Raw genomic sequence first — 25,813 nt, forward strand, 5'->3', positions numbered from 1 at the left:
TTATCAGGAGCTGTTGGATTATCATGCTGACGCTGATTACCATGCGTGAGAGCCAGGACATGGTTTAGATCCTGAACAGTATGAGAATGAACAGTTAAAAGAGATTTCTTTTCTTACTGATTTGCGAGAGCTCTTTGTGTGTCCGGGATGTTAGCTGCGGTTCAATACCCGTGATGTACTTTGCGAATTCTTGCCTATTTGAAAGTGGTTTTATTCTGTGTTCACACATGAATAACAACTCGTCTGGGTATAATGATATTGGGCACCGTATTTCGGCCTCCCCTCTCCTCCCCTTTTCTGGAATAGTCTGAGTCCAGCCTGCTTTTCTGCATCTTGTTGATTGTTGAGATTATCTCCCGCCCTTGCCCTTAACATCGGAAGAAAACAAAAAAAATCTCACTATGATATATCCCCATTCCTTTTGTTTGTGTTTGTTTTGACTTATATTAGGTATATATCTTTACTTTAGGCATCATTTTTCTGTTGTCACTGAGTGCTGTGCCTGCCTTGCTCACTCTCCTTCTGGTGTTTATCTCCCTACAGACGAGGTCACCTCGTCCTGTCACTTTTTTCCTCTGTCCTTTTACTCCGAGACCTGGGAAAACCCTCATATGTAACCTTATGAATTTGTTTCTATGCCATTGCTCAGGACTTTGCTTAGAGATTCTAAGTTGGCAAGTGAATTTTCCCCTAAAACATTATTTTGAGAAATTTAGAAAAGTTGAAAGAAAAGTGTAAGGAACCCTGCATGAAGTTCAACGGTAGTTAGTTTTGCCAGTTTGCTCTCTCTCTGCTAACCAACTTGGAAGTAAGTTGTGGATGCCCACCCCTAAATATATCAGCACGTATCTCCTAAAAACAAGGATATTCTCTTATGTAGCACAGTATCATTACCATACCCAAGAAATTTAACACTGTTGCAATAAAATTTACTCTAGAGCCTATATTCATATTTCCCCCAATATCCTTTATAGTGTTTGCTGTTGCTTAAATAGGGGATAACGTCAAGTATCAGGTATTTCATTTCGTTGTCATGACCCTTTCATCCTCGGACCTGAACGGAGCCATGCCCTTTTTGTCCACGTGAACAGGGCGGATTTCACGGGCCATGATCTGTGCACACACACAGACCCTGCGCTTATGTGGCCCTGGGTGTCGTGTGGTGCCTCCTTTGCTGTCTTGAAATCCTAATAATTTCTGAAGAAGGAGGCTTGTGTTTTCATCTTGCCCTTGGGTCCGGTCAGGAAATGGACATTTTTGAAGAGCCGAGGCAAGTTCATTCGTAGAACATCCCACAGTCTGGATTTGTCTGATTGTTTCTTCAGAGCTAGACTCGGGTTTCACACTGTCAGTAAGAAGATGGCCTTGGCCATGATGTGTCCACAGTGTTTTCCTTCAGGAGCACACACTGCCAGTCTGTCCCAGTGTCGGTGATAAATTTGATTAATTGGTCACAGTGATATCCATCATATCTCTCCATATTAAAGCTAGATATTTCTCCCTTGTAATTAACAAGTAATCTGCAAGGTGATGCTTGGGGACTGTGTGAACATCCTGCTTCCCCACCAACTTCACCACCTTTTCCCTAATGGTTTGCATTGCTAACCTTGCCCGTGTCATTTATTGTATGAGTGGCTGCAAAACAGTGATTTTTCTAAATCTTTATTTCCTCTATGTTTATTATCTGGTATTTTTCCATAAATAAGAGCTTGTCTTTAACCCTGTCCCTTTTTTGATTATCTTTAAATACTGATTTTAAAAAATTCAGCATGTTCTACTTCAGTAATGCCATTATTCTTTCAGTACTTAACTTATCCCAAACCTGGCCAGTGGGAAACCCCTAAGTCAGTCCCAGTGTCCTTTCGACACATTCCCGTCAGTGTTTGAGTGCGTTCTTGATTTACGGCGTATCAAAGTAGTCCAGACTCTCCCTGGCCTTTCCCAGAGAAACGCATTTCAGAGGCATGAAGCTGCGTGTGTGGTGACAGGGGCGAGAGGATCTGGGGACCCAGAGGAGGGTTCAGAGCACAGAGAAGAGCCAGGATCCATTTGGCAGGAAGCACGGGGTGGGGTGGGGGCACCACATCTGCAACCAGCCATTTCTTCAAGGAACACTGGTTCTTTTTAGTGGGGAGTGGTATTTAGAAACCGAATTCTGGGCTCTGGATGTGCTCATTGGTACTAGATGTTCCTGCTTTCAGGCCTTGCAATGAGTAGAGTTAGAAAAAATATACTGACCAAAGGGGGGTCCCTCCAGTTCAGCACCGTGGCGTCCCCTCCCCTTTCCCTGTGCTTATCCTCGTTCTTCCTCTGTGGGAAGCCCAGTTCCCAATCATCTCCACATACTCACTCTTCTCTGTCCTACAAGAAATATGCACAAAGCAGTGATACTAATGGATAATTTTCAAAAGCTTAAAAAGTGATTCTTATGCAAATATAAAGTGAACACTCGTTGACTAATGAAGGACCAGTAAGATGTAAAGTCCAGGTCAAAGGATATTTGAAGAACAGACGCTTAGAGGCAGTCACAAATGCGGAAATACGTTCGTTTGCTAATAGATGCAAAACCGGTATCCTGTAAGGCAGTAAAATATAGTGTTGGAGGCTATCCTTTCTATAACATGATGTTACGGATCCCTAACCCCCACGGTGGTGGCATTAGGAGGTGGGGCTTTGGGGAGCTAATTCGGTTTAGATGAGGTCCTGAAGGTACTGCCTCCTTGATGGGGTTGATGTCCTTGTAAAAAGAGGAAGAGAAGAGAGCCTCCTCTCTCTCCATCCTGTGAGGACACAGTGGAAAAAGCAATCTATTTCAGATGAAAACATTGCCCTGATCCTATAGCCTGGACCCCTTCTTTTTGAACCTCACTGTCTTTATGTGGATCTGGGTTTTTTTTTTTTTCCGGCTTGCTCATCTTTACATAGGGACTGTGCTTGCCCTGCACTGGTTTAAGTCAGAGATGATGCAGGTCCTCTTGGAAATTGGAGGGGGACTGGCAGAGGGAGGAAGGGACGCTCCAGTCACTTCCCCGGCTCAGGGCCCAGCAGCCTGGGGTGTGGCGGGAAGAATCCAGGGCTGGGTGCAGCACCAGCACCCCGGGCTGCATAGTTTCACTTCCAGGTTGAGTTCAGTAGGGCAGCCTGTGATTGCCAGGGTTGAGCCCCAACCCTTGAGTGTGTCACCTCTGGGAGAAAGTGGCCTCGTGGGCTTACTGCCCTGCCTGGCCTCATTGCCTGGGGTGTTGAAAATTGGCATCAGGAGGCCTTAGTGCATCCCGATAGACCACCTCTCCTCATCCTTGCCCTTCTCATGTGCGGGGTGTTGCTGGGCTTTTGCCAAGGTGCAATACCCTGCCCTCTCCCTCGGCGTGGGCCTGTCTCTGCTGTCCTACTTAAGGAACAGAAGAAATTCCTTACGTGTCTGGCAAGTGGATGGCGTCCCTTCATGGTTTCTAGCCACACTACTGGCTTCTCCCTATTCCTTTGGTCACAGAAAGTGTCCTAGTTTGTTCAGGCTGCTGAAACAAAATACCATAAACTGGGTGGCTTATAAACAGCAGACTTTTATTTCTCCCAGTTCTGTAGGCGGGGAAGTCCGTGGACTGATGCTTCTCACTGCATCCTCCTGGGGCAGCAGGGGGGTGGAGCTCTCCGGGGCCTCCTTCATGAGGGCACTAATCCTACTCACCAGGGCTCCATCCTCATGACCTAATCGCCCCCCAAAGGCCCCACCTCCCATACCATTGCCTTGTGGGTAGGATTTCAACACATGAGTTTTGGGGGACACGAACATTGAGACTGCAGTGGGTGGGAAGTTGGGACAGGAGACCGCAGCCCTGTGTTCTGGCCCCCGGGGAGAGCCGCCCTTCCAGATGGAGTGCGGGTCTGTGTCAGGCAGCGGGACGGGGTGACGGGTGTGTTGAAGGATCTGGGCTGTCTTGGGGGAGGTGTCAGGGCTGTGCCCCTGCCTGGGTCCAGCAGGAGGAGGCCAGCAATCGCCATGGCTGTATTCTGCTTCCTTCTGGCCCTGCTGATGTCTTGGAGGCCAATTTTAACACATAATGCACAATGTTTAGGGGAAGAAGCACCCAAATAAGCAATTAAAGTTGAGAGTGAAGGTCTCTTCCCCCTCAGTCCAAGCGCCCTCCAGTTCTGCTCTGTAGGGGCAACCATTGCTAACGGTGTGATGCCTGCATGGGTTTTCTTCTTTTTTAAAAAAAGACATTATTATAATTTATGTTTTCTTCTCTTCTTGATTGTAAGTTTTTTCACTTTCACTGGCTTCCATTATCCCTCCCCTGATACTGGTTTGCTCGAGCTCCATGTGCAGCTGTCCCTGTCCCTGCCCCCTCTGGGCTGCACCTGGCCCTGAGCCCCGGACACCCACCCCGGCCCTGCCTGCCTGGCCTATGGGGGCTTTGGGACTGGATTGTTGACGATGCTGTAGGAAGGGGGGAGAGGAGGGATTTTAAATTACCCAGAAATAAAAACAAACATGGATTCAAAAGCGTTTCCTTGTTTGTCTTAATTGCCACAATGTGAGGAAGAGATTTTCCCCTAATTTGTTTCTGAACCTCCAGGGGCTGCCCTTTCCCCAGGGGCTTGGTTACCTTAGAGCCTGGCTCTCTACCTCGAGCCGATCAGCCTCACCTGCTGGTTAACCTGGGCTTCAACACACACCTGGCTGAAACACAGACTGCCGGGCCCTGTCCCTGGAGCTTTTCTTTGAACGCCCCTGGGGCAGGGCCCCCAGTGTGCAGGTTGAAGGTTCCGGTAGCTCTGCCGCTGGTCCGGGAAGCCCGTTTGGAAGACTGAGGCCTTTGGGGCTCTCATACCTGATGACAGCCGAGGATGCCCGTAGTGGACATTAAGGGCCTGCAGAGGCACAGACCCCAAGTGAGATGTTGTCAGCGGGACACAAAGTCATCATGGAATTAAAGGGAAAATAAGGGACAGCATCTGAGATCTGTCCGTGACTTTCCTGTGCTGTTTCACCAAAGACAGGCTCTTTGGGCTCCATCAGTGATGTCCCATTTGAGCCCATAACCAGTTTTATTTATTCGGTGAGTTTTTAATTCCAAAAGTTGTCTGGTAATATATGCTGACACTGACAAACCACTACAGAAGTATTATTAGAAAGAGAGACAGAGGGGTCCCGTCTCATGCTTGTGATCACTCCCACATCAACACTCAGTGGTCCCCAGCGGTGACCACAGCCCTAACAGGCCTTGCTCAGCGCTTCCCAACATGCACGTTTTAGTTACACGACTAGGAGAATTCTGTAGAGATTGCAATTTTAATTTTTTTTCATTTAACATGTCTAGGAGCTCTTTCCGTGTGGATATCCACGAGCCCTGCCTGATTCTCGCAGCCCTGCCCCTGCGTGTGACATGCAGCTCCTGCCTCTGCGTGTGACATGCAGCTCCTGCCTGTTGCCTGGACTCTGAGTGGGGGGTGGGATCATGGGCACTTTGCTCTTTGTGGTTGACTCTGCTCTTAGCCCAGCCCTTGGACATGAAGTACTTGCTTAATAAATCTTTGTTGGAAAGAGGATTTTTTTTTTTTTAAAGAGATAGGGTTCCCTCTGTCACCCAGGCTGGAGTGCAATGGCACAATCAGCTCACTCTAGCCTTGAACTCCTGGGCTCAAGCAGTCCTCCCACCTCAGCCTCCCGAGTAGCTGGGACTACAGGCATGCACCACCACATCTGGCTAATTTTTCTATTTCCTGTAGAGATGGGGGTCTCCCTCTGTCGCCCAGGCTGGAGTGCAGTGGAGCAGTCATAGCTCACTGTAGCCTCAAACTCCTGGCCTCAAGCAATCCTCCTACCTTGGCCTCCCAAAGTGCTGGGATTGCAGGCATGAGCCACAGGGCCCGGCTGAAAAGAGGATATTGTATAGAATAGATGAACCACAGTTTGCTTAACTGTCCCAGTTGTTGGACAGGTGGGTTTTTGAATTAACCTGTTACACACAAGGCTGTGGTGAAGTCCTCTGTGTCTGGGCTGCACTTCTGAGGACAGTATTAGTGAGGGCCCTGGCAGGAAACAAGTTGAGCAGCAGGTGTGCTCGGAGGGCTAAAGGGAGGAATTGATGAGGGACCATCAATTAAAGGGGTGGGGGGCAGAGTTAAGGGAACCCACATTTAAAGAGTTAAAGGGAAAGCCGGGCAGGATGGCTTATACCTATAGCCCCAGCTACTTGGGAAACTGAGGCAGGAAGATCACTTGAGCCCAGAAGTTCGAGGCTGCAGTGAGCTGTGATGGTGCCACTGCACTCCAGCCTGGACGACAGAGCGAGGCCCTGTCTTTCTTAAAAAAGAAAAAAAGCAAAGAAAAAAGTTAAGGGGAGGAGCCTGAACCCCAGCCAGGAGCGGGTGGGAGGTGGGGTGGGAGGCAGGGCTGAATCCTCCCTCTCTCTCCTTCCACCTGGCCCCCTGCTGAGCCAAACCAGAAACTTCAGGGGTAGGAAACCAGGCAGGTGCAGTTGGCGCAGCTCAGCCTCTGGGGCCAAAAGCAGGGCAAGGGAAAGAGAAGAAATGCGCAGATGCAGTCGGTGAACAGAATTGCTTCATCAGAGGGCGTGCACATGTTAAATACACAGCTGCCAAGTGGCCTTTAGAAAGAGCCGCGCCAAGTGTCCAAGAGCCTTCTTGCCAACTCTGGCTAGGATCAGTCCTTTCAGTGTTTGCCAGCGCAGAATGGACGTTTCTTGTTTTCAGCTGTATTTCCCTAATTCTCACTGGAGCCCAGTACCTGCGACAATGCATTTGGCTCGGCAGTGAGGACGCTGCCTTCTCTTGCAACACAACACCTCTGAAGGCGACAGCTGGAGGGTCGCTTCTCCGAGTGAAGTCAGGACCTGGGGCCGCTTCTCAGAAATTCTCTTGCCTTTTCCCTCCTGGTCCCAAGGTGGCCCCAGCAGCTCTAAGCACCCTGGCTTTATGTTGTTCCACTCAGGGGCTTCAGAGAAGAGGTGCAAATCCTGTGTCCCTTTTTAAAAGACAGGAAAACATTCCCAGAAGCCTCCAGCCGTGTTTTGTTGACATCTCACCAGCCAGGGTTGTGTCTCAAGCCGATACCAAAACAATGTCCAGGATTGACTTGGTCTAATGAACAACCCTGGGCAGAATTAGTGTTGTGAAGCAAAATTTTTAAGCAACCGTATGTTTATAGTATTTGCTGTGGCAACTGGCTTGGCCGTCTGAGCCCGGGGAGTTCTGGCTTCCTCCAGGACTCGGCATGTGTGAGTATAAATTAGGATGCAAATGCCTTGATCTGCCTTTTGCGTGTTCTCTAAAAAGTCTAATCTCCTTGGATATTTAATGCATAATAAAAATGCAACCAAATGTATTAGGCCTTTACAATGGAGTCAATGTATGAAAATAAATCCTCATGTAATCCCTAAATTTCGCTTAGCCAGTAATTTCAACTCCCACTACCTCTCCCCTAACAAAAATAAAATGAGATAACCAAAGAAATGAGTAAGAAGTTCCACGGATGGAGTTTTGGGTTTATTTTCTCTGTTTCTTTGTTCCCTTTTAACAGAACATAATGAATGTGGTGAGGTGACAAACTGCCAGGGGTCTCTTTGAACTGGCAGTAGATAACATTAGAGTCAGTGGGGCCTGTTTTGGGTATAAGTAACCTCTGATGTGTCCTTGCAACTTGTTATTCCCTGAACTGATTTTTAAAATTCTGAAGAAGATGTGCTGAGAGCCAGCCTGGCATTATTCATGCTGCCCAGGGACAGAGTGGCGGTGAGACTCCGAGGGGTGGCCGTGGGCCCAGGCTGCGGGGGGAGGCTGGCTCCCGAGCTGGACTGGGGAGATACCAGTGCAGAGGAGAATTTAAGACTTGGTCGGGACCCAGAAATAAATGCCTCTTCATTTTATTTATCTTATTTTATTATCACTACACAAAGCCGTAATCTTAATCTGACCGCATTTTGATTCCTTTATGCTTCCTTGAAGTGCTTTCTTTTTTTCTCGGTTTCTACTGTTTCCAATAAGAGGTTAGAAGTTGGCAAGTCTCTGGTTTCCTCGCATGCCGTGCCTTTTCCTGCGAGCTCCGGTGTTCCGAGCTGTGCTGAGCTGCTCTGACCGGCCCCGGCAGGCGGGAGGGCGCCTGGGCCAGCTCAAGGTCCTCCCTCAGACACCTGCCTGCCACGCAGAGCAAGGACCGTGACACTGCCCTCCCCCGGCTAACCCTGTGCTCCGTCTGCATCTTCCCCCTTTCCGGGTAAGAATTCCTCTGCTGTGTGGCCGGTGTGATGCCATACTTGATATTTCCAAAGTCGACAGCTCCCTCTGCTGGCCTGACTCGGGAACCACATTTTGATACCTGGAGTTAAACCAGTTAAGTTTTTAGGCAACCCGGTTCTGCGACATTTTCCCATCTTCAGAGCAGCTTCCATTTATCACCTGTTTCCTTCACTTGGATAACGGAATATGCATTTCACTTGTTCCCGTGTTTCAGTGACAGAAACATATTTAGCCCATAACTGGCACTCAAGAAACCTCCGAACAAGAAGTTTCGGGCTTGTGAGCCGGCTAACGAGGGAGGGCTGTGGCGGCTGTGGAAATCCACGTGGAGACGCCACAGGTCGGGGGGACCGGGGACGAGCTTGCACCGGAAGGGTCAGCCCGTCAGGTGGCCAGGCGAGAAGGGGAGGCAGAATATTCCAGGTAGGGGGAGTCCATGAGCAGAGCCACCAGATGAGAGACAACGTGGCTCGTGGGTGACTTACGTGGACGGCAGTGTGACCACACCGTGGAGTAGGAGCGCGTTGGTGGCGAGAGCTGAGGCTGCAAAGGTAAGAAGCTTGTTAAACAGCGGAGACTTCGTCTAAAGAGCGGCAGCCACGACGGGTTTGAAGCAGGCGGTGGCGATGGTCAGAGAGCTCCTCCTTGGCGTTATCCTGTTGCTGTGCGGGGGCTGGATGGGGACGGGGTGGGACCGAGGAGGCCACTTGGGAGCAGAGCTGTAGCCCAGTGGGATGTGGTGGCCGGATCAGAGATGGAGAAACGTGGACGGGCTTGGGAGGTATTTCAGAGGTGGGGTTGGCAGGCTCGGTGACAGACTGGGTGGGGGAGGAGGCGGGAGGGTCTGAGACCAAGCCCAGCTGTCTGGCTTGGGCCGCTGGGAGACTGGTGGTGTTTCACTGGTGGTGAAATACCCAGTAGACAGATAATACGCTTAGGCAAAAAAACTCGAGACAAGAGACAACTAGAGAGAGTTGATCTGGAGTTTTAGAGCTGATGACGGGCTCCAGGGGAGCGTGTGGGACGAGGAGGGGGCTTGCAGGCGTCCGAGGGACAGGGCATTGCAGGAAGGGGAGAGCAAGGAGCTCATGAAGACAGGTGAGACGGAGCAGAATCGGAAGGTGAGCGTCCATGGAGAGAGAGTGTTTCAAAAAGGATGGAAGAGAAATGGTGGATGCTGTGGAGACGTCACATGACGTGAGAACTGATGAGAAACCGTTGGATTTCGCTACAAGACGGTCACTGGGGGCTGTTGGGAGGCGGCTGCAGCGGAATCAGAGAGTGTCCATAGCAAGAGTGAGAGTAGATGTCTCCAGAAGTCAGACGAGGAGTCTATGATGGCTGGAGGGTGGCTGGCATATGAAGACAGGGATTATCGTGGGTCCTATAGTTTTCTAAGATGTGAGCATCCGTGGATGGGCCGGGATCGGGGGAGCCAGGCTGCTGGAGACGGCCGAGATCCACGCAGGAGCGAGGGGCTCTGAGTGGGAACATTTCAGGCCTGCAGACACCCACTGGGCCAGAGTTCCTCCATAATGAAGGACGGGACGGGGAGGGGGGACCCCACGTGTGAGCGGGGCCCCTCCCTGTGCGTTGGGCAGGAGAGGGAGGGGAGATGCCTGTGAGTGTGGGGAAGTGTGTGGGGTGAGGGGGAACGTTGAGGGGGTTCCCTTCTTGTGGTTTCTGTGAAGTAGGAGGTGACTCATCTGGGAGAGGGCTTTGCTGTGAGGTTGTGACTTGAAAGTGTAAAAAGTTAAAAATTTTCCACATGGGGCTTGGGGGAGTGGCAAGCGGGAAACAGGCCCGTGGCTGGGCTGGGCAGGGCTGAGCATCAGGTGAGGCCGGGACGCCACGTACTTCTGCCTGCGTGTGCTGTCTGGAGGACACGCTGCTGCCATCCGCAGGGAGACAGAAGCCTGGGGCGGTGGTGCCGGCCGTCAGCGTGGGCCTTCCTCTTCCTGTGCACCCCGGCCCATCGTTCTCCTCTGTAGGAGCCTCTGAACCAGCCACTCCGCCCCGCTGGGGGTCGGCGGGCACCACCTTGTGTGCATTGGCTGCCACCGGCTGCCACCGGCTGTCCCCTGGTGAGTTGCCGCCACTGGCACAGCTGGGGCACAGTGTGCAGATGACCCCCACCAGGCATCGTCCCTGCCTTGCGCTCTCTGAATGGCTCTATGCTAGATTCCCTCTTTTAAAAAATAAACTTTAGGTTTTAGAATAGATTAGGCTTAAAGCAAAACCGCAAAGCTTATAGTAATACACAGAATTCCCATGTAGCTCTCACCCTGTTGTTAAGATCTTACGTTAGTGTGATGCGTTTGATGTGTATTGATGCGTTATTATTACTAACTAAAGTCTGTTCTGTATTCAGATTACCTCAGTGTTTCCCTAATGTCCTTTTTCTGTCCCAGGATCCCACGTTGCATTTAGTCATCGTGTCTATTTAGTCTCCTGTTGCTTTAACAGTTTCTCAGACTGTTCTTGTTTCTGGCAACCTTGGCAGTTTTGAGGGGGACGGCTTTGGTGTATCATAGAATGTCCCTCAGTTCAGGTGTGCTTGATGCTGTCCCGTGGTCGGACTGCAGTCAGGAGCTCTTCGGAGGGGACCACAGAGTGAAGGGCCGTTCTCATCACGCCTCATCAAGGGTCTGTGCTGCCAACGTGACTCATTGCTGCTGCTGGTGGCCTTGGTGGCTCGGCCGAGGTTGTGTTAGTCAGGTTTCCACTGAGAAGTTCCTCCCTCCCCTGCCTTTCCCTGCTGACTCTCTGGGGGGAAGTCACTGTGCACAGCCACAGGCTAAGGAGTGGGGAGTTATGTTCTACCTCCTGGAGAGCCGAGTGCCTGCGTGGATTATTTGCAATTTTTCTTCCAGGTTTGTCTAGTCTGCTGGGCACCTTTTACACACATTATCTCCTATAACTTTCACAGTTGTGAGGCTGGTATCATCTCTCACTTTACAGATGTGGAAACGTTGACTCACCTTCCCAAGGTCACCCGGATTTGGAGTGGCAGGCCTGGGACTTGAACCTGAGTGTCCTGCGAGCCAGCTCTCTTCAGTGCCACACTGTCCCACTGGAGCGACTTCATCCTAATCCACTTACTCCCTGGGCCGTCTGTGCCCTGCTCTTAGGCAGCGTACGGCTCTCTGGGGGAGGTGGGGTGTTCTTGGGGTCTCTGTGGTGAGCCCACCCTCTAAAAGGGCTTCCCTGGGGACTTCAGGAGCTAAGTCTGTTGCACAGTATGTCTAGGTTGGACTGGGTTCCAGCTGGGTTTCGGGATGCTGTGGGCTTGTGTTCCCTCGTGCGAGAAAGATTTGTGTCTCTCGTATGTGTCTGTATATAATATATAGGAAAATATACACATAAATACACACACATGCTAAAGAAAAGGGAAGCTCCCTGCGGTTACTTGTCATGGTGTTTAAGAAGAATGGTTAGTATTTATACATATTTAGACGCATTGAGTCCGCCTTGATTTCTATCAGACGAGGTCCTCTTCATGATCAGAGGTATCATTCTGCCATCCTGGAACACCACTGGGAAGCAGGGTGTGATTTCTGCAGACGTCGAAGTTGGCTGCATGTTGGTTTTCTAAACGCAACATAATATGCAGAACAGATCTGTATATTGGGCAGTTTGCTTTGTGGATTTCCAGTTCCCCTCCCCACCTGTTTAAAGTATTTAGGATATATCAGTGCAAGGGACATCTAGCTGAGGATTGTGACCAGGACATGGGATTTCACAGTTTTAAAGAAATGGCTCTAAATAAATCGCAATTTGTTTCACTATGACTCTGGCTAAGTCTAATGACAGGTGCTGCCAAGCGTTTAACTGGAGTATAAACCAAACTGAGCTCAAAGGGTCCCCCTTCCCTCGCCAGTGGAGAGCCATTCAGCAGCCTTGGGTACCTGACAGTAGCCTTGTCCCCTCCCCACACCCAGTAAATGGCAGCGGAGGGCAACGCGGTGTAGTGAGTCGAGTCAGCATCAGGTGCCGGCTGCAGCCCGTGCACACGTGGGGACCACACCCCTTTGTTCATCCTGCTTGTTACCATCCTAACACTATTGCATTCATCAGGGCTTCTCCCTCAGAAAGATCCGTGGCTCACCTTCTAGTATTTGTGCTGAGCCAGGAGACGGGCTGCAGTCCACAGTGAGCTGCAGCCGTGCTTTGTGCTCTAATTTTTGTTGCTTGTTGTTCTTGCCTTAGGAGTTGGCGGAAAAGCTAATCCACAGGGTTTAATATTGGTGGCAGCCGCCTGGAGTGGCCATGTGTCCCTCAAAAGAGGACCCTGTGTTCCACCCTGGACAGCTGTGTCCCTCTGAGTGTGGTGGGAGACAGAAGCCGCTCCATGCATCGGGAGGGTTTCAGGTTGGGTTTGCAGGACACTGAGGCTGCTGCAGGGTCTGAGGGCAAAGCGGATGAGTCTAGGGAAGCACCTCAGGTCTCATGGCTGCCCGAAGGCCTCAAGAGAATAATGGCCTCGCCGCCTCTCCTGTGTCCCAAACCTCATGCAGTGCCACCTGTTGGAAATCTCCGCCCTGAAATCAGCCGGCCATGGGCATTCTGCCCCACAGGTCCCGGCTTCTCCACGGGGCAGAGGCTCCTGGGGGGAGGGTGATGCTGAGTTAGGGAGAGTGCATGGAAACGTCCCAGGGCCCCAACATGGGGGTCGAGGAACATGCATGGGCTGGGATGAGTGGGGTATTTCCAGGAGCTGGGTCGTAGCATGTAAGGATGGGGACTGGGCACCTGGCACCTCCACCGGGGCTAGAAGAGGGACGTCTGCAGATGTTTCACATCCCCAAGGGTGCCTTAGCCATCAGCTGCAGGGGCCAGGATGGGGGTGGCAGCCAGGGGACGGGAGGGTTGGTCAGGAAAGTGAAGTCCGAGCCTCTAGGACAGCGGTTTTCAGTTGGGGTGATTTTGCACCCCCAGTGGTGATTTGGCGGTGTCTGCACACATTTTTGGTTGTCACAACCTGGGCAGGAGTTGGGGGTGGTTGCTGGCTCCTGGTGGGTGGGGACCAGAGACGCTGCTAACCATCCCGCGGTGCACAGGCAACCCCACGACAGAGCTGTGCGGCCCCAAATGCCAGCAGTGCTGAGGGTGGGACCCGGCTCTAGGGGCTGAAGTGGAGGAGGGTGGGGTGTAGGACGGGCTAGCTGGCCTTGGGTGGCATGGACAACTGACCCGAGAGCCGCTTTCTGTGGCCGAGGTAGTTCCATTTGAGGACACTCTCCCTCTCGGGTTTGGTTTTCTGCGGGTGAATCCTGGAAATACTGCTTTTTATACCATATTCTCCTTACCTCTAACTGAGAGCTCCTCGGGCTTTTTGGGAACCCCTGTGGGATCCTTTCTGGAGACGCCAGGTGAGAAAGGAGAGAGATTCGTATTCTCAAGCGAACACTCGTACCTGCGTGGGTTTGTGGCTGGGGTCTGGGCTGCAGCACTCCCTGAGACTCGCGCTTCCGCGTGGTGACAGAGGGTGCCAGCGTGAATTGGCAGCATCCGATTGCTGTGAGGATGACTTTTTCCTCCCCGAAGCTCAGAGCACTTGGAAATGGTTGCGAAGCTCATTTGAAGCTCATTTGCAGCTTCGCGTCAGTTTGCTCTGGCGGCTCCTGCTGGGAGCTGTGCATCCGGCCCGCGTCTGCCCAGGCCACTTCCCTCCTCGCCTGTGAGGGACAGCTCGGCCCCCAGGGCTGCCGAAGGGACGGGAGAGACCCCAAACAGCACCGCAGTGGCCGGGGCAGGTCCCCCGCCTTCCTCCACTTCCCGGGCTCCCGGAGCTTCTGTCCTGGGGTGAGAGGAGGACTCAGGGCAGACCCGGCCCAGGCATGACTCGGCGCTTCCGTCTCTCTCCAGGAAGGCCTCGCTGGACTAGGCACTCTTTGCGGGAGCTCGAATCTACACACGTGTACAATTCTCTCCACAGGGCACGCCACCATCACCAACTACTTGTTGAACTATTTCCCTGGCCTTGACCTTGAAAGGAGGAACGTGTTCGGGTTCACAGCTCTGATGAAGGCCGCCATGCAGGGCCGCACCGACTGCATCCGGGCCCTGATGCTAGCAGGTAGGTCCCACCATCCTGTGCAGCCCCTTAAAGAGGATGTTTTGGGAGGAATCGCTCCGGTAGAAACAAAGCCAAGTAGCTGCAACAAAGAATAGTTTCTTTGTGGAGGCGTATGGCTGTCATCTCAGTTTAAAAAAAAAAGCCAAAAGGAAATGCCTTCAGGGTCTCCGAGGGAAAACACAGCACTGGGCCACACCTTGCCCCCTGCTGAGCTGGGGCGGGGCTGGCATCTTCCCCCACTCGTTAGCTTCCTCCTGCCCACCGTCCTGCTTCCCCAGCCCTGTCCCTGTCTGTCCCCTTCAGAAATGGGTGTCCCCGTGTTGGCTCTGCACAGCCAGACTGTCCTATTGAAGGTGGGCGCAGGAGGGACAGCCCGGGCCATCCCAGCTCCCTGCGTGCTGGTGGTTGGCGTTGCTGGTGACGTGGTGTGTGGCAGTTTACTTTTCCCATGGTGTGTTATAGACTGGAAAGTTCTCAGCCCGGATCTTCAGATAAACTGGGCAAACCCCTTTGGCTTTTTTGACTTCCTGGGGCAAGCACTTCCCTGTCCCCATCTGTGAAATGGGAGTAATGACCGCTTTCTCTCCCATCTCCCCAAGGATAAATTATGATAATTTGTAAACTCTCAAAGGCTATACAAATTTAATGAACTACTGAGCTAAATTCCACACAACTAATCTCTCTAATCCCTTTCCTCACTCTAAAATGGAATCCACAATCATCTTTAGCCCAACCTCCTGGGGTTATTTTGAGAATCCAGTGAGGAAGCGTGTGTCAAGCTGGTGTTGGAAACAGGGGGCAGCTGACATCTCAGTCAGTGCCTGATGCTGCTGTCATTATTTAATTTTGTCATTTTAATTTCTCTGTATTTTTGTTCTTGGCACTTGGTTCAGCTAATCCCACTTGGCACTGTGAGTTCCTGAAGGGGTAGCATTTCCCCTGTGTCTTTATTGTTCCTGCTGCTATAACAAAATACCTAAGACTGGGTAGTTTATAAACTATAGAAAGTTGTTGCTCACAGCTGGGAGGCTGGGAAGCCAAGCTCGAGGTGCTGGCTGATTGGATGTCTGGTGAGGGCTCGTTCACAGTTGCTGTGTCCTCTCACGGCCGAACGGGCAAAGAGGGTCCTGTGAGCCTCTTTTTAGGGCACCAATCCCACTCGTGAGGACAGAGCCCTCATCCCTAATCACCTTTCAATACCATCCCAGTGGGTGTGAATTTTGGGGGCAACACCAACATAGTGTCCCCCTATCTCGGTCATCCCAAGGACAGCATCAGAGCTCTCCTAGGCATGAATTCTTCCATCAGTGTCCCTTTTCTGTTCCAGGACTGCAGCCAGGCTCCCCCACTTAGCTGTCACCTGTCCCCAGTGCCCTCTGGTCTGAGAAGTGTCTCGGTCTTAACCTGCTGTCCCTGCTGCGACAGTCGTGATACTGGCCAGTGTACAACCTGAGCCTGTCTGTTGTTTTTCTCGTAATTAGTCTGGGGTCATAGGGTTCACAATTGGTCTTGGATTTTTTTCCCCCTACTGCTTTAACCTGAGTGTCTTAGGGGACGCTATTAGAAAAATAATTCAGTGAATGAAGATAGAGGCTTTGAAGATAGAAACCTTCTTGGAAATAAAAAACAATCACAATTCAAATGAATCCATTGATTGTGCTTTTGATTCAGTGACAGTTTCATTTCTTTAAAAATGAGAGATCAGTTTCAACAGTTAGGCCTGTATCAACGAGAGGCGGTTCCTGCTAATGAAGTGATGATTATGTGATGCTTATGTGTTTGGCGGAAGCTTCTTCTGATTTTACTACTTCTGGATCTAGTCATAATTGAGTGTAGATCTTCAGTAATTTACTTTTCAACTGAAAAGTTATAGTGTCAGTCACATCAGTGCATTTTTCCTGGTAAATTAGAGCTACAAACTCTTTTTTTTTTTTTTTTTTAGGTCATTTGCCCTCTAGTCACTGCGGACAATGTGTGGGGCTGTGTTTTGCTGTTGTGCTTTCTTCTCTGGGTCTCTTAGAGGTTCCAGACCCTTGCCCAGCATTTGCAGGACTCTAGCAACACCTTCCACATCACTCGGAGTGATGGGCCTGCTGGAGGGCAGTGGGTTCGGTGTTCACATTGTGTGTCCCCCCCAATCCCCTGACCAGCTGAATTTGATGCTTGCTTTTCTATAGTTTCCCTTGCCTGTTCCCCACTTCGTGAGCCCCTCCCCCATTGAAGTTTAGAACAATCCGCATGAGTGATGGCCCTTGTGTGCTGTATCCTCTAGTGCATCCCCCCCCTGTACCGTGCGTGGTGTGGTGCAGAGAGGTCAATGCCAGCAATCCCAAGGCCAGAACAGCTGGACCCTGGTCTCACCTCCAGCTCCTCCACTTACCATGTCTACACCCGCACCAGTCACTAAACTCTCTGGGCCTCAGTTTCCTCTCCTATAAAAACGGAGGCTAATGACAGGCAGGCAGGCATGATGGGATTGAGAGAGTTCACACAGGGACAGCCTCAGACGCGTGCCTGGCACGGACAAAGCCTGCAGTAAATGTTGGTTATGATTACTGTTATTGTTTTCACGGTTGGTGAGTTCATGTGCTCAATAGTTATTCGTGAAATGAATTAAAAAATATGGTATATCTTACTCCTTTGAAAAATATCGTTGTGATGAGATACTTAAACTTTCTTATTGAGAGTAGTAAGCATGTAACTCAGAGGTTTTTTATTCTCGGAACTACTGACATCGGGGGCCAGAGAATTCTTTGTTGGGGGGAGGGCTGTCCTTCAAATTGTAGGACTTTAGCAGCATTCCTGGCCTCCACCCCCTAGCTGACTGTACCACCTCCCCAGCTGTGACAATCAAAAATGTCCCCAGACATTGCCAAATGTCCCCAGAGGGGAAAATTGGTTTCCGTAGAGAACCACTGATGTAACTAATTTAAGTAGGAAAAGATGGCCAGTGAGAAGAGACTCTTTCTCCTCTTGCCTGTCTTCTCCCTTTCCAGCTCGTTCTGTATTCCTGCCTACAGTCAAAACACGGCATCCTTTTCAGGGAGATTTTGAGCTGCCCTCTTAGGCTTTGGTTGTAGTGTCTAACTTCTATTAATAGAATAGTTTTGCTTTCTACTGTTACTACTAAGTTAGCTTATGGTTCTTTTCCCCAGAATAGTGGGTTCCATTTTCCTTTTAGAGTAGATGTGTGAATATGTTTTAAAAGAAGCAAGTATGTGTTGAGTGGCTTCCCTGGGTTTGGTAGACAGAAATAAGGATGCTTGTTGATAGATTTTAAAAATTTGTGCAAATATTTTTGTCTTGTTTCCATTTATTATAAATATTTGGAGATTAAGAAAACTCAAAGCATTTAAAGACACTAATTGCTTGAGCATTTTTATTAGATTGACACTTTAACATAAAGTGTGTTTATGTATAGCTGAGGAAGGTAGCTCCATAGCTATTTGCAGAATGGTCATCCTGTGGTAATTTTAAAAGCAAAAAACATAAGCATAACTACATATTAATGGTAAAAAATATATATATCTAATTGTAATTTTTTCAGGTGCAGCATATTTCTGAACCTGAGTGTTTTTCTGCACCTGAGTTGCAATTTCATTATATTCAGTAGGAACCATTTCCTTTCAGAAATGATGAATTGTTGAATTCAACACACCCCTAAACTGTTCAGATTTGCCTGTAGTTCATAACATATAAGCACAGATCAGCTCTTATCTGCCTTGTCAGGTAGAAGAAAATAATGTTAGAATTATGGAAACTTTGGATTTTAATAAAAAATATAACCAGGTTCTGAAAAGCTGACTGATTGGATCTTCGGCTTTTGGCTTCCTAAGGAATAGTGTTGGCTCTGCTCATAAGCAGAATCTTGTTAATGCCGTGAAATATTAATGCCCCAGAGTGACAGGTCTGTTTAAATACCCGGCTCTGAGAAGCAGAGCGAGGATGATTTTTCTTCTAAAGAGGGGCAGAACTGGTGGAGGTTGGTGGGTTCCAGACTTGCTTAAGAGAGCTCAGGCTTCTACCTGACTGTGGTGTGATTGCCGCCGCCTTCGGGAAGCAAAAACAAGCAAACAAAACGCGTGACTATTCCTGTGATTCCAGGGAACAGAAACCTGGAATCTTCCTGTGATTCTAGATATTGAGGAAGGTGAGGAACAGCAGGGATACTCCCGTTGTAAGCCCTGTGGTCATTCTTGGCTTAAGCAAGCCCTGTGCTTCTGGGAGTTCAGAGGATTTATATCAAGACACAGGTTTCTTTCTGTTTATAAGGAAAATATGAATTTCCTGCGAACTTGTCCCGTGGAATTGTTTCACGTTATTAGCCAGAGGAAGGACTAAAAGTCAAGCATTCCATATGTCCCCCAAAGCAAACCTCGAGACAGGGACTTGGGGGCAGGTAGTTTTCTGGAAGGTGACTCCAGGAGGTGGAGTGAGGGGGAGGGAGTGAGATGGGAACAGGATGGAAGATAATAACTGTGCACAAATGAGCGGGTTATCTTGTGCACAGCCGGGACTCAGGCCTCCTGGACTCTCTAACACGAGTAAATTACATCACAGAGATGCCCCACTGAGGGTGGCTGGGGACTTGACCCCCAACTCTGGTGCCTGGTTGCCACTTGCCATGCCTTAGAGGTGGCCTGTCATCACTGCTGGGCTGGAGCATGAGCTCTTTCCTGTTACCCTGCATCCAGATTGGGTGTATAGTGCCCAAGATATAGGCCAGATGTGTCCCAGAAGGAGACTGTCAAGGCTGCTCCACAGTGGTCCCCTGTGACCAGGAAAGGCCCCTGAGCTGGGCTTTGTAGGGTGGATAACGCAGGGTTGGGGACTGGAGGAGAAACAGGAAAGAAAGTGGCACATTTGGGCTTCACGCAGCATCTACCTCCTGCTGGTGCCATGGGCCTGGCCGTGACTCCCGGTAAAAGCGTTCCTGAGAATGAGTGGTGGAAAGTAGATTTTCCTCCCTTTAGCACCTTTTTGCTGCAAGTAACAGAAATCCTGACTAGACAGTGGCTTAAAGAAAACAGGCGTCTATATTTCTCACCTCTCTGGACATCCTGAGGTTGGCAGTCACCGTCCAGAGCTGGCCTGGGACTCCCTGAAGACACCACGGACCCAGGTTCTTTTCTCCTGGCCATCTGGCTCCCCTTAGCTTACTGACTTGTCACCTCCCGATTTCCTGAGAGTCCCCAGCCCCCCAGGGCTCAGAGCTGTGTTTAGACAGGAAGCGGCAGCCTCAGCCACACTGACCCCTCTGTCGGGAAGCGAACCCCTCTCTAGGGCTCAGTGACCAGCCCTGGGTTGCTTGGCCACTTTTAACTGTCAGGGAGGCTGGAGAAATGGGGAATAGGATTGCAGTCAGTAAGTTAGATGTGACTCTCAACTGGAGGTGATGTTGCCCCCGGGACATTTGCCCACATCTGGAGATATTTTCGGTTGTCACAACTGATGGGTGCTACTGGCATCGAGAGGGTAGAGAACAGGGATGCTGCTAAAAGTCCTACACTGCACAAACCAGGCCCCACAACAAATAGTTACCTGGCCCAAAATGTCAACAGTGCCAAGGTTCAGAAACCCTGGGTGAGACTGATCATGATGCATTGTCTAGAAATGAGCATGTTGCTGCCTGAATAAAATACAGGATTTTGCATAGACAACTCGCAGCACGCAACAAGGCAGCAGATGGACCCATTGGCAGGAGCCCAACTCTTGTCTGCATGTTTGCAGCCCTGGGCGAAACAACACTGGGTGGGAGGTGAGGAGGCTGGTGGTCTACAGGGGAGAAGATGGAAACAGGCATTCGCAAGTCCTCTATATTCTCTGAAAAGTATTCATATAAAATGTTAATCATCAGTACTTGTCTTTCGTAATTTACTTACTGTGTTCAGGCCATTAATATTACCTTTAATAGTAATTTCCTAAGAAAGAGGATCCCTAATTTATAGCATGACATGGATTCCAGGGCTGTTTCTGCCTTTGTTCCTTAGAGTGTTTGTATTTCCTGAGATCATTTTGAAAAGGGAGGAGAACAACAGGAAGAAGAGTGCAAAGCTTGGGACAGCTCTGTCTCTGGCTTTCCACTAGCATTTGAAAAATGTCTCTTTCAAGCAGTGTTCATTAAGATTTTAATTTTGCAGTTTGTTCTTTTTTTAAGTGACATGCAATTAATTAAGGTTTAATGTGTCATCTATTTTTTGCAATGACATTTTTACTGCCCCCTTTTCATTTCAGTCAGTTTATAAATTGTGCTCTAGCTAATGAGTTCCATCCCAATTTCCAGTTCCAAATAATTGCCACTCATCTAATACGGCTATTCTTTAATGTGTCATAGAATTAAGACCATTACCGGGCGAACTCAGGTGAGTGGGGTCCGCCTGGGCCGCGAGGCCACCGTGGGCTGGCCGGGCAGGGAAGCGCTGGGCCCGCCGCCCTCAGTTCAGCACATATTGCTCAGCCGCCCCCTGTCAGACACCTGGGTCTGCGTGGGATATAAATGAAGAAGCCGCTGCCGGCTGGGTCCCCGAGGAGCTCACAGACTAGATAATTGCCCTACTTCTCCACGTTGCCTTGCCAGCAGAGTCATGACTAATGGGACTTGAAATCCTGAATGATTTTTAACTGTATGTGGGGCTGAGAGTGCACCGAGATTAATAGAACAGCAATTCCATATTAATGTCTATACCACCCAGTTAAAATCTGTGCAGATTTCGTCACGTTGAGTTGAAGTTCGACTTTGTGATATTTGGGGGCAATGGGCGGTCTGGGGATATTCATTAAGGAAACGACTGGTGTAAGGGAGACTGCGGGATGTTTCAGTCAAAGTTCTCCCAAGAAACAGAACCAATAGGATGTAAAAAGGAAGAGATTTATTTTAAAGAATCGGCTCACATGATTACGGGGGTTGCTAAGTCTAAACAAAGGCTGGAAACTCAGGCAGGTGTTGACGCTGCAGTCTTAAGGCAGAGTTTCTGCTCCAGGAACTCAGGCTTTGCTTTGAAGGCCTTCAACTAACTGGATGAGGCCCACCCACATGAGGAAGGGTAATCTCCTTAATTAAGGCTGATTAGGGTCAACTGATTAAGGCTGAGCACAATGGTGCACACCTGTAATCCCAGCACTTTGGGAGGCCAAGGTGGGAAGATTGCTTGAGGCAGGAGTTTGAAACCAGCCTGGGCAACACAACCAGACCCCATCTCTATTAAAAAAAAAAATTAGGGCCGGGCGCGGTGGCTCACGCCTGTAATCCTAGCTCTGGGAGGCCGAGGCGGGTGGATCGCTCGAGGTCAGGAGTTCGAGACCAGCCTGAGCAAGAGTGAGACCCCGTCTCTACTAAAAATAGAAAGAAATTATCTGGCCAACTAAAAATATATATACAAAAAAAATTAGCCGGGCATGGTGGCTCATGCCTGTAGTCCCAGCTACTCGGGAGGCTGAGGCAGTAGGATCGCTTAAGCCCAGGAGTCTGAGGTTGCTGTGAGCTAGGCTGATGCCACGGCACTCACTCTAGCCCAGGCAACAAAGTGAGACTCTGTCTCAAAAAAAAAAAATAAAAATAAAAAAAAAAAAATAAAAAAAAAAAATAAAAAAAAAAATTAGATGGGAGTGGTGGCAGATGCCTGTAGTCCTAGCTGCTCAGGGGCTGAGCCAGGAGGATGGCTGGAGCCTGGGAGTTGGAAGTGCAGTGAGCTATGATCACTGGGTGACAGGGAGAGGCCCTATTTCTCTCTCTTTCTCTCAATTTCTCTTTCTCTCTCACACACACATAAACTCAACTGATTACAGATGTTAACCACTGCTACAAAATACCTCCAAGGCAACACCTAGATTAATGTTTGATTAAATCACTGGGTACTTTAGCCTAGCCAAATTGACACAGAAAACTAAAACTAAAACTCACCATCACACCTGCCCTGCTGGACGGTAGGAAGTGCACTGGGCTCTCCGGTCAGGAGACCCAAGTCTGAGAACCTCTCTCTGTGACCAGCTTTGTGCCTCAGGCAGGTCCCTCAGCCACTGTGACTGCCATTCATTGTGTAACAAACCTTTGTTAAATGGGTGCCTCCTACCCACCAGGCCTAGGTGTGTTGAGGAAATAAAAATAAGTAAGACTTGGCCTCTGTCCTGAAGAAGCCCCCCATCTGGTAAAGGTGACAGACCGATGGCCAGCTAAGCACCCAGTGGGAGAAGTGAAGGACCACCCATCTCCCACAGTAAGGACCCACAGCAATCCTCAAAGTGAGATGACATTAGCCGGGCGTGGTGGCACGTGCCTGTAGTCCCAGCTAGCTACTCCGGAGGCTGAGGCAGGAGGATCACTTGATGACGCCACTATACTCTATCCTGGGTGACAGAGCGAGACCCTGTCTCAAAACAGAAAACAAAAACAAAAGTGAGACCACAGATGCAGCTCCGAGTGCTTTTCAAGTTACTGTTAGTATTTTTAGAACATTCTAGTTGGATCATTCAAGTGTTCACAAGGCACCTTTATTGTCTAGTCACATCTCTCCATTGACGGAAAGCCACGGAATCTGATTTCTTTAAAACATTCTGTGATTTAGGTGCTGAATCCAGGCTTTTGTTTTGTTTTGGTTTTTGTTTTTAAGGAAAGATAAACTGTCAGATGGAGCACATCCGAGGTGGGTTGTGGTATTAATGTAACAGTAAACACAGGTGTTGGCCAGATGCCGGCGTTAGCTTCATCTGAGCCACAGTTCTGGGGTGGAGTCTGTTACTAGGTTTGGGCATTTTGCCTTTGCTCGGTTCTCTGCCTTGGGAGGGAGAAGTTCTTGTTGCAGCCCCCCACTCCTGTTCGTGTTTTTTCCCAGGGGCAGATGTCCACGCGAGGGATCCCCGCCGCGGGATGTCGTCCCAGGAGTGGGCCACGTACACGGGCCGGGTGGAGGCCGTCCGCCTCATGCAGAGGCTGCTGGAGCGGCCCTGCCCGGAGCAGTTCGGGGAGAAGTACAAGCCGGAGCTGCCGCTGCCCCCCGAGATGGCTGTGAAGCCCGCGGGCTCCAAAAACTGCTTGCAGAGGCTCACGGAGTTCGTGCGGTCCGCGCTGACCTCCCGCTCCAGCCAGGGCCTGGAGGATGGCGGTGTCCTTGACCACATGGTCCGCGTGACCACGAGCCTCTACAGCCCCGCCGTGGCCATCGTCTGCCAGACCGTGTGCCCCGAGAGCCCCCCCTGCGTGGGGAAAAGGCGACTGGCGGTGCAGGAAATCCTGGCGGCTCGCGGGCAGCAGGACACCCACGCCCGGGAGAGGGACAAGGCGGAGGGCACCGAGCAGGAGTTCCGGACCTCGCAGGGAGTGGCGGCCCCCGGCGCGGGGGTCCCGAGAGCCAGCCTGCCCGGGGCCCGGGGGGCCGCCCCCGCCTCGCGGAAGGCCAGCCTCCTGCCCCTGCAGCTGCTGAGGCGGAGCAGCGTGCGGCCGGGCGTCGTGGTCCCCAGGGTCCGCATCACCAAGGCGCCCGCGCCCACCTTCCAGCCCGAGCGGCCGGCCCGGAAGGCCAGCACCAAGGACAGCGCCCACCTGCAGATCCCCAAGTGGCGGTACAAGGAGGCCAAGGAGGAGAAGAGGAAGGCGGAGGAGGCGGAGAAGAAGCGCCTGGCCGAGGCGCAGAAGGAAAGGCGCGCTCCGCCCTGGAGGAAGAGGACGTGAGGGTCCGGCGGGCGGGGACGAGCAGCTGGGGGCGCAGAGCCCGGGCGGCGCGGGGCGGGCGGGGATGGCGGGGATGGCGGGGGCGCGGCCCGCGCGGGCTCGGTGGGGAGGGGGGCGCCACCGCCTACCGTGGGCCGCGCTGTGACAGTCCCCTGCCGCTGTGACAGTCCCCTGCCGCGAGCCACACCGCGGCCCGGGTCTCCGTGTTGTCTGTTCAGGCTGTCCCCATGCGGGGACTGGGCATGGCGCAAATCCGTTGGCCTAAGACCAGCTCAGTTCTAGCAATCAGTACACCCAGAGGGCAACTGGCCTAAAAGTCTCCCTTCAGAGAATCAATTAAGAATTGTTTTTAAACCAATTTATCAAAGGGCGTTTTCTGCATAATTTTGAATTTCTAATCATTATCAAATTTGCAGCATTTTACGAGTGATGAGTCTCTTTGTATTTAAGGCAGTTTTAATTCATTTGTCTGAGACCCTTTGTTTAAAATACTGTTTCTAGCAATAAGTATTTGTGATATCTGTATGAGTTCACACAGAAATAGGGGGATTTCCCTCTTTTTTGCTGTTTTGGTCTTTCCTTTTCTTACTGTGGGTACATGTGTGCCCCGAATGTTCTTATTAACTAGATAAAGTGATGACAGATTCTTGTATTTGATGGAGGCGTTGACCTGCACAGCAAAATGATCTGATTTCATTGTCTCTTTTTTTTTTTTTTTTTTATTTCAGCTCATCATGGGATTACATAAGTTCAGGTTATATACATTGTCCATGTCCTGCCCATCCCCCTGAGTCAGAGCCTCAAGCGTGTCCATTCTCCAGACAGTGCGCCTGGCACTCACCATGTAGTCATACCTCCATCCCCTCCCCCCACCCCCACCTCCCCAAGTCAGCACGTCTCTTGTTTTTTAAACTCTCTTTTCCATACAGTAAAATATAATGAAGAAAAACTTACATTGTGAAATTACAACACAGTGCAGAGACAAACATGTAGTTATTGCTGGAACTAAACTCATTTTAAGCAAAGGGTTTTAGATAAACTGGATATAATATCTTAAACATATTAAAAATAGATATGACAAAAAACTATCACTTAATAAAATGGGGGCAAATTTAATAAATAATTACCAGAATTACAAAATTAAGTCATATGTGCTCTTAAATCAAATTCAGATATCCTTAAAATGTAAAAAAGAGGCAAAAAGAATAAGGAACCCAGAATAATGCACACTCCTGACATGGGGCTGAGGGTGGTTTTCAGAACAGGTAACTAGGCTGGAATTTCAAGCAAACTTGTTTCAGCCAGATTCTCCTGGAGCCGACAGGGCAGCCCTCTCCTCCAGACTCAGGTGCAAAGAGTTCCTTGTGTGGACGTTACTTTATTTTCCTGTGATGACCGCCCTGATGTTTAGTTCATCCTCATGCCGACTTCATAGTGTTTCCAAGATGTGATTTGCCTGTCCTGCACCCCAAGCTCTCAGTGAGGGTTTTCTGTCCATACTTTTATCTCCAAAGCACTTTGAAATTCTGATTCTCATGAGTCTCTGGCCACATAGGTTGTAGAGTGGCTGTGGTGTGTGCACTTTATTTAAATATTTAATTTAAATACCCGGGAGCCATAGATTTAGAATATTATGGACTGGTCCCTCTCTCCAGACTGGAGTCGTAGCCGTGGCCTGCCTGCAGGCAGCCCTGCCCTTGCTCTCATGAAGTGGAGTCCAGCAGCTTCTGCAGTGCTGCTTGCCACCAGCTGGCCTATCACATCTCCCTTTTGCCATGTGGAAGTAGATTTGCTACTAGAGGAAATTT

General features: G+C 50.2%; 1 protein-coding gene across 1 annotated transcript in view; it reads left to right on the forward strand.

Annotated features, from left to right (window-relative positions):
- The window catches only part of ANKRD33B (ankyrin repeat domain 33B), a 69,665-nt gene extending 45,621 nt beyond the window's left edge, over nucleotides 1–24,044 (forward strand). The window contains exons 3-4 of the mRNA XM_045566308.1: nucleotides 14,201–14,341; nucleotides 23,170–24,044. Coding sequence (XP_045422264.1) covers nucleotides 14,201–14,341; nucleotides 23,170–24,005 — 977 coding nt within the window. The 3' untranslated portion in view covers nucleotides 24,006–24,044. The remainder of the gene's footprint in view (nucleotides 1–14,200; nucleotides 14,342–23,169) is intronic.
- The last annotated feature ends 1,769 nt before the right edge of the window (nucleotides 24,045–25,813 follow it).

This window comes from Lemur catta, chromosome 12, assembly GCF_020740605.2.
Source record: "Lemur catta isolate mLemCat1 chromosome 12, mLemCat1.pri, whole genome shotgun sequence".
Taxonomy (NCBI): Eukaryota; Metazoa; Chordata; class Mammalia; order Primates; family Lemuridae; genus Lemur; species Lemur catta.